Source organism: Lucilia cuprina, chromosome 3 (genome assembly GCF_022045245.1).
Source record: "Lucilia cuprina isolate Lc7/37 chromosome 3, ASM2204524v1, whole genome shotgun sequence".
In the NCBI taxonomy this organism is placed as follows: domain Eukaryota; kingdom Metazoa; phylum Arthropoda; class Insecta; order Diptera; family Calliphoridae; genus Lucilia; species Lucilia cuprina.
Window position 1 is genome coordinate 37279193 of NC_060951.1, and position 8409 is coordinate 37287601.

General features: G+C 24.4%; 1 protein-coding gene across 2 annotated transcripts in view; it reads right to left on the reverse strand.

Annotated features, from left to right (window-relative positions):
* Positions 1-4516: 4516 nt before the first annotated feature.
* LOC111682362 (protein MAK16 homolog) overlaps positions 4517-8409 on the reverse strand; it is a 16294-nt gene continuing 12401 nt past the window's right edge. For both annotated transcript variants that reach the window (XM_046945816.1, XM_046945817.1), the window contains one exon: positions 4517-4818. In XM_046945816.1, the coding sequence (XP_046801772.1) occupies positions 4606-4818 (213 nt within the window). In that variant the 3' untranslated portion in view covers positions 4517-4605. The remainder of the gene's footprint in view (positions 4819-8409) is intronic.

Here is an 8409-nt window from a genome sequence, read left to right on the forward strand (position 1 = left end):
ATAGTCTGGACTATAGAACAGTCTATAGTCTGGACTATAGAACAGTCTTTAGTCTGGACTATAGAACAGTCTATAGTCTGGACTATAGAACAGTCTATAGTCTGGACTTTAGAACAGTCTTTAGTCTGGACTATAGAATAGTCTATAGTCTGGACTAGAGTCTATAGTCTGGACTAGAGAACAGTCTATAGTCTGGACTATTCTATAGTCTGCTTTAAATAGCAACCATTAATTACATTTTTACAACTATGCCCACTGTACTTTATAGAGATGCTGTTATTGTTTTTTGTGCAAAATATTTTATTACAATTTTGGCTTTACTTTGTGGTGACTGACTGACAAGTGTTACCAATGTATTTAAATTGTTTTTTACATTGTGATTTTGTTTACGAAAACCCTCAAAACCGGTTGAATATATTGCCAAACGAGATAATTTTTATGGAGAACCATATAATGATTAAATGACGCATTGTGAATCAGACTATAAAGTAAATTAAATTGAAATAATTATTATTACATGTTTTTTGTGTTTTATTCGATTTTGGATTTTGTTTATTATTAAACTGTTGAGAGGTCTGAAGGGGTCATATTTCGATTCGATATAGTTTTGAAATATAGTTGAGAATATGCTAGAAATTAAAGCATGAAAGATTTGAAGGTTTTATAAGAATTAAGTAAAAAGGAAAGACAGCAGTCTTTAGTACGTGTCGGTAATCTTTGATATATGAGACCACAGTTTTTAATATAACCCTGTAGATTTGTCGGTAATATTTACTATAAGGCATTAGTCTATAGTAGTTACAATATAAAAGGAACTGTGCAAAAATAGAATCGAATAAATTTGGTAAAATTTTCTATAAAATTTGACATATTTTTAAATTTTCAATAAAATAAGACAATTTAACGAACTCCGATCATGTTTCGATTTCCTCAAAGATACGTCACTAGATCTTTGAGACAGTCGATCATGAAAAAGAGCTCTATCAAGATAGAGTAGTCTGTGTTCTTGTACTACCGATACTACTTGTACTACAGTGCCCAGTAATAATACCAGTTAGAGAAGCCTAATCAAGTTCTTACTAAGGGACAAGATAGCCCTAGTCTGTTGTCAGAGTGGGTCAGAGCAATTTCGGTATTCCACAAGTGGTGATATTTGTCCACCTGAATTTCGTCTCAATCAAAGACCAGTCACCAGTTAGATCTTTGGTTGCGCAATTTTATCGAAAGTTATTGAACATTTTTTATAAAAATATAAAATTTATTGAATTTTTTTTATAAAAATAAAAAACAAAAATTTATTGAAAATGTTCTATAAAAATAGATATTTATTGAAATTTGTCTATAAATATAGAAATTTATTGAAAATTTTCCTTAAAACAAGTAGGAAAGTATTGTCGGGAATGGCCGACTATATAATACCCTACACCATAAATATATTTTAACATTTTTTAAATTTCATAAAGAAACTTTTATGTTAAATTTTACCTTATTTCCAAAGTATTTAAGAAATTTTTTGATAAAAAAACAAAATTTTATAAATGAGGCTTTAGATAGGAGTATAGGTCAAATATGGGCCGATCCTCATTAAATTTGGAAAACGGATATATTTTTAAATAACAGTTTTGTTGAGTTTCATTGCGGTTCAAATGGTTACAAGTCAATTTTAGAGGTTTAAGACATTTTTTTAAGGGAGGTTTGTATAGGGGCTAGGGTCAAATAAGTGCCGATCATTACAAACATCTGCAGTGTTATTTATATTATACTTATACTTAGAGAGATAACAGTATATTAGACTTAATTATGGCATAAGAAGCCTAAATCGGGAGGAACGCTTGTATGGGGGCTAGGTTGAATAATGAACCATTTTCAATAATCTTTGTCCATGTGCCAAAAAACATTCTTGGTTCAAATTTCATCAAATTATCTTGAAAATAGCGGCCTGTACCTTGCGCGCATGTATTACATGGACAGCCAACCGGACAGACTGACGGACATGCTTTAATCGACTCAAAAAATGATTCTGAATCGATCGGTATACTTTAAGGTGTAGGTATAGGACCAATATTTTATTGTGTTACAAACATCAGCAAAAACGTATAATACCCTCCCCACTATAGTGGTGTAGGGTATAAATAGACTCACCATAGTGCAAGGGTTAGGTCTAGAGACAACCTTTTGGTTGAGCACTCATCATGTATTTCATTTCCCCGTTTGCAATAATTTTATCGAACGTTTCCCGAATGCTCTAATGTTTATCGAATGTTTTATCGAAAAATTTACGATGCAAATAGAAATGTTATTGGATTTTTTCCAAAAAATATTGATGTTATCGAAATTATTCTTAAAAACAGAAATTTATTGAAAATTTTTAATAAAAATTGATTTTTTTTTAATTTTATCGAAAGTTATCCAATATATTTTTTATAAAAATGTAAAATTTATCGAAAATTCGATCGATACAAATAGGAATGTTATCGAAAAAAAAAGAAATTTATTAAAAATTTTCTGTAAAAACGGAAATTCATTGAAAAATTTCTATAAAACTAGTTTTTTTATCATTTTATCGAACAATTTTTATAAAAATGTAAAATTTGTCGAAAATTTTCGATACAAACTTTCTATAGAAATTAAAATTTATTTAAACTTTTCTATGGAAATTTATAGAAAATTTACTGTTTTTTCGCGGAAAATTTTCGATACAAATAGGAATGTTATCGAAAATAGAAATTTATTGAAAATTTTCTATAAAACTGGATTTTTTATAATTTTATCGAACAATTTTTATAAATATATAAAATTTGTCGAAAATTTTCGATAGAACCAGAAGTGTTATCGAAAAAAAGATATTTATTGAAAATTTTCTTTAATAATAGAAATTTATTGAAAATTTTTTATAGAAATAGAAATTTATAGAAAATTTACTTGTTTTTGTCAAAAATTTTCGATACAAATAGGAATGTTATCGAAAAAAAGAAATTTATTGAAAATTTTCTATAAAAATAGAAATTTATTGAAAAATTTCTATTAAAATAGAAGTTTATTGAAAATTTTCTATAAAACTAGATTTTTTATAATTTTATCGAACAATTTTTATAAAAATTGAAAATTTGTCGAAAATTTTCGAAATGTTATCGAAAAAAAGATATTTATTAAAAATTTTCTATAGAAATAGAAATTTATATAAAATTTACTTTTTTGTCGAAAATTTTCGATACAAATAGGAATGTTATCGAAAAAAAGAAATTTATTGAAAATTTTCTATAGAAATTTGAAATTTATCGAAAATTTTCTATAAAACTAGATTTTTTGTAATTTTATCGAACAATATTTATAAAAATGTAAAATTTGTCGATACAAACAGAAATGTTATCGAAAAAAAAGATATTTATTGAAAATTTTCTATAAAAATTGAAATTTATTGAAACTTTTCTATAAAAATAGAAATTTATAGAAATTTTACTGTTTTCATTTATCGAAAATTTTCAATACAAATAGGAATGTTATCGAAAAAAAGAAATTTATTGAAAATTTTCTATAAAAATAGAAATTTATTGAAAATTTTCTATAAAAATAGAAATTAATCGAAACTTTTCTATCAAATTAGATTTTTTATAATTTTATCAAACATTTTTTATAAAAATGCAAAATTTGTCGAAAATTTTCGATACAAACAGAAATGTTATCGAAAAAAAAGATATTTATTGATAATTTTCTATAGAAATTGAAATTTATTGAAACTTTTATAAAAAATATAGAAATTTATAGAAAATTTACTGTTTTTTTTTTTTTTTGTCGAAAATTTTTGATACAAATAGGAATGTTATTGAAAAAAAGAAATTTATGGCAAATTTTCTATAAAAATAGAAATTTATCGAAAATTATCGATATAAACAGAAATTTATAGAAAATTTTCGATATAAACAGAAATGTTATCAAAAAAAGGTATTTATTGAAAATTTTCTATAGAAATTGAAATGTATTGAAACATTTCTATAGAAATTTATAGAAATTTTTCTTTAAAAATAGAAATTTTTATATTTTTTTAATAAAAATATAACGTTTCCTATAAAAACTACCAATTTTATTTAAAAAACCTAAAATGTTTTAAAACTTTTTAATAAAAACTGAAAGTTTTTAGAAAATTAAAAGAAATATATTTGCGACAAATACAAACATAACTTTCTTTACAACTACAGACCCCCCCTTGCTGCTAAGGGTTAACAAAACTCTGACTATGAAAATAAATGTAATTAATAATGTTCTTTACAAGATAAAATAATTAATAAAAAAACAATTTTTATTTTTTATAAATTGTTTTTTATTATTGTTTATAATAGTTTTTGTTATTTTTTGTTGCAATTGTTTCTTTTTCCTATTTAAAACAAAAAATTAAGAGTACAATTAAATCAATTTTAAATACATACACGTTTTGTAATTGTAATTCAAAGTAAATCATTAAAAAAAAAATAATAATAAACAAGTAAAATAATTAAATGTTTATGGATTGTTGTTGTTGTGATTTTAATTGTTTTTAATTTTATATATATAGTTTTTATTATATTATACAAAAAAACATTAGTGATAAAATTTAAAATTATTACTACCTCAGTTATGTAGCCTTTGCCGGTTTGTTTCGGTTTCCATTTCATATTCAATTTCGACTTTAGGCTTTTTAAGACGTCTTTTCGTTTTACCAGCGGCCACTGCAGAAACACCATTTGTTTTCGATTTACTCTTAGTAGAGTCGGAAGCTGTAGATGTTTGCGATTTTGTAGGCGTTTTGGGTGGAGCACGTACAAAGGCACCAGCAGCTGTATCCTGATAGAAAATTATATATAATAATGGTTTTTATTTATAATAAACACTTTTTTTAATTTTGAAATTATTTTCAACACAAATGTTGGCAAAACTTTTTGTTTTATTGATTCGTGGATTTTTAAACAAAATTTTAATAAATGACCGTGATTTTTGCGATCTGAGATCTTGTTTATTTTAATAAAAAAACACGTTTTTCTTTATTATGATGCATTTTATTTTCAATTTGAATTTTATTTCCTTTCGTTTTTATTTCTAGTGCCTTAATTTCTCGTTTTAGCTACACAAACATTTCTTATCTTTGTTTTGATATAATCTTCTATTTTTTTTTTATTAATCAATTTTATCTTTATTTGTTATTTGAATTAAACTCGCGTAAATGAATTATTTAATAGCGAAATGTAAAACTGTAACAATTCATTGGTGGGCTTTTCGTTGTCAAACGCGCCAGACTAACTGTTTTGGTTTTGTTGAATGAAATTCTTTGCAAGTCTCTCAATTAAAAAATAAAAAAATTATAAAATCTGAATCTAAAATTTATTGTTGACTATATGTTTATAAAAAAAAAAAACAAAACAAACACATATACAAAGATTATAATCTAAGTGGCAAATAACAATCATATTAACAGTGGAGTAGAGTTTTTATTTTCGTTTGTTAGCTTTTGTTGTTGGAGAGATAATAGCCGGTTGGTTGGTTGGTCTGTCATTCAGTCAGTCGTGTATTAAAAGTAGAAGTAAATTAATAAATAGTTATAGTGTTTGTGGTAGCAGCAACATCAGCAGCAGCAGCAACAGCTCACATATGATTTGTTTGCTATATTATTTATTTAATTTAACTTTTTTTATTTTGTTTAATATTATGTTAAACATAAATTTACCCCCTTAAAGCTTTCATGCTTGATATGATGATGCAGCAATTCAATGTCTTTGGATTTTATTAGTTTGCAGTTTTTAATATTTGAAAGCAGTTGTTAAAAACTATTCCATCATTATTTATATTTAAAAAAAAATATTAAAATTTTTTGGAATTTTTTTTTTAAATTTTCGTTAAATTTTTTTTTTATATAGAGAATTTTTCTTTTTTATAATTTTTATTCAATTTTTTGATAAAATTTCTTTTTTATAGAATTTTATGATAAAATTTCTTTTTTATAGAATTTTTTTAATAAAATTTATTTTTTACCGAAATTGTTTAAACAATTTGCGTTAAAATTTAAATTATTTTAAAAAAATTTCGATAAATTTTCTGTTTTTAGAGATAATTTTGAAAAATATTCTATTTTTATAAAAAAAAAAAAAATAAAATAATTTTTAATTTTTATAAAAAAATTTCCATTAACTTTTTAAAATTTTAAAAAATTTTTAAATAAATTTTCTTTTTAGAAAAAAATTATAAATTTTCTATTTTTATAAAAAAACGATCAATTATCTATTGAAAAAAATGTCCATAAACTTTCTAAATTTTTTAAATAAATTTTTTATTTAAAAGAAAACGATAAATTTAAAAAAAAATCGATAAATTTTCTAGTTTTATAAAAAAAAATCGATAAATTTCCTATTTTCCAAAGAAAATCAATAAATTTTCTATTTTTCTTAGAAAATTAAAAAATATTCAATATTATAGAAGTTTGAAAAAGTACCTTTTGTAGAACGAAAAAGGTACCAAAAAGCCCCCTTTTAAAGGTTATCGCCTAATTTGGGCTTTACATACTTAACTTCATGTTTCTAAGTTCAATATTATAGAAAATTCAAAAAGTACCTTTTGAAAAACGAAAAAGTACTAAAAAGTCCCTTTTTGTAGGTTCTTACCTAGTCAAGGGCCTACATGCTAAATTTCATTTTTCTATGTTAAATATTATAAAAATTTCAAAAAGTACCTTTTGTAGAACAAAAATGTCTTTGGACATTATGCGTTCTTGCCTAATTCGGACTCTACAAATTTAATTTCATGTTTCTAGGTTCAATATTATAGAAGATTCAAAAAAGTACCTTTTGTAGAACGAAAAAGTACTAAAAAGTCCCTTTTTGTATGTTCTTACCTAGTCAAGGCCCTACATGCTAAATTTCATGATTCTAGGTTCAATATTATAGAAAATTCAAAAAGTACCTTTTGTAAAACGAAAAAGTACCAAAAAGTAAATTTTTATCGGTTCTCACTTAATCCAGACTCTACATACTTAATTTCATGTTTCTAGGTTCAATATTATAGAAAGAAAATTAAAAAAGTAGCTTATGAAGAACGAAAAAGTACCAGAAAGTCCCCTTTTATGTGTTCTGAATTAATCCGGGCTCTACATACTTAATTTCATGTTTCTAAGTTCAATATTATAGAAAATTCAAAAAGTACCTTTTGTAGAACGAAAAAGTATCAAAAAGTTTCCTTTTATGTGTTCTCATCTAATTCCGAATCTACATGCTAAATTTCATGTCCATTTGTTCAATATTATAGAATATTCCAAAAGTATTTTTTGAAATTCTCACCTAATTTAGATTCTACATACTTAATTTCATATTTCTAGGTTCAATAGTATCGATTCAAAAAGTACTTTTTGAAAAAAGAAGAAGTACCAAAATGTTACCTTTTATAGCTCTAACTTAAGCCAGGCTCCACATACATAATTTCATGTTTCTAGCCAATAACAACACACTAGTGCTGCTCTCGCTCTGCTGCTCTCGTTCTGCCTTGTGAATAAAAAATCTTAATTTTTTATGAAATTTTCAGAGGTGATCACGGATTTTTACTCATATCTTCATTATTAATCGACCTATTGGACTGATTTTAAATAGCGTTCTATTCGATCGTATTTCCAATTGAAATATTGAATGTTCGGACTCGCAGACATCTGGGGTCTTCTAAATACTGATTTTAACATATACACAGACGGACATGGCTAAATCAACTACGATATCTATAAGGATCCAGAATATATATACTTTATAAGGTCGGTAAATTATGATTATATAGAAATTACAAACGGAATGACAAACTTATATATAGCATTCTCACGATTCTTCATTGAAGTATTCAGGGGCGTATAGTAGACCGTCTCTAGTCTACCCAGTGGATGAAAAAGACCACCGTGAGATAGACCGTCAAGGCAAGTGCTCACTCTCGACATTCATAACCTTCTCACGACGGTAAAGGGTATAAAAATTGAAAATTGTCAAAAATTCTATTTATAGAAAAATTTATATAAATTTTTTTAAAAATTTGTATATTTTCCTTTTATAAAAAGAATCGATTAGTTTTTTTTATTTATAAAAAAATGCACAAATTTTTATAAAAAAATTCGATAATTTTCTATTTTTATATAAAATTATCGATAAAATTTTTTATAGAAAAAATTGTCGAAAAGTCTTTTTATAGAAAAATTTATAAAAATTTAAAAAATATTTATATTCTCTTTAATTTTTTTTATTTTTATAAAAAAAAATCCACAAATTTTTTATTTTAATAACAAAAAAAAATCGACATATTTTCTATTTTAATAAAAACAAGTAAGAGTGCTATATTCGGCTGTGCCGAATCTTATATACCCTTCACCATAGTGTATTTTAAACATAATTGATCTTACAGTCTAGTTAATAAAAA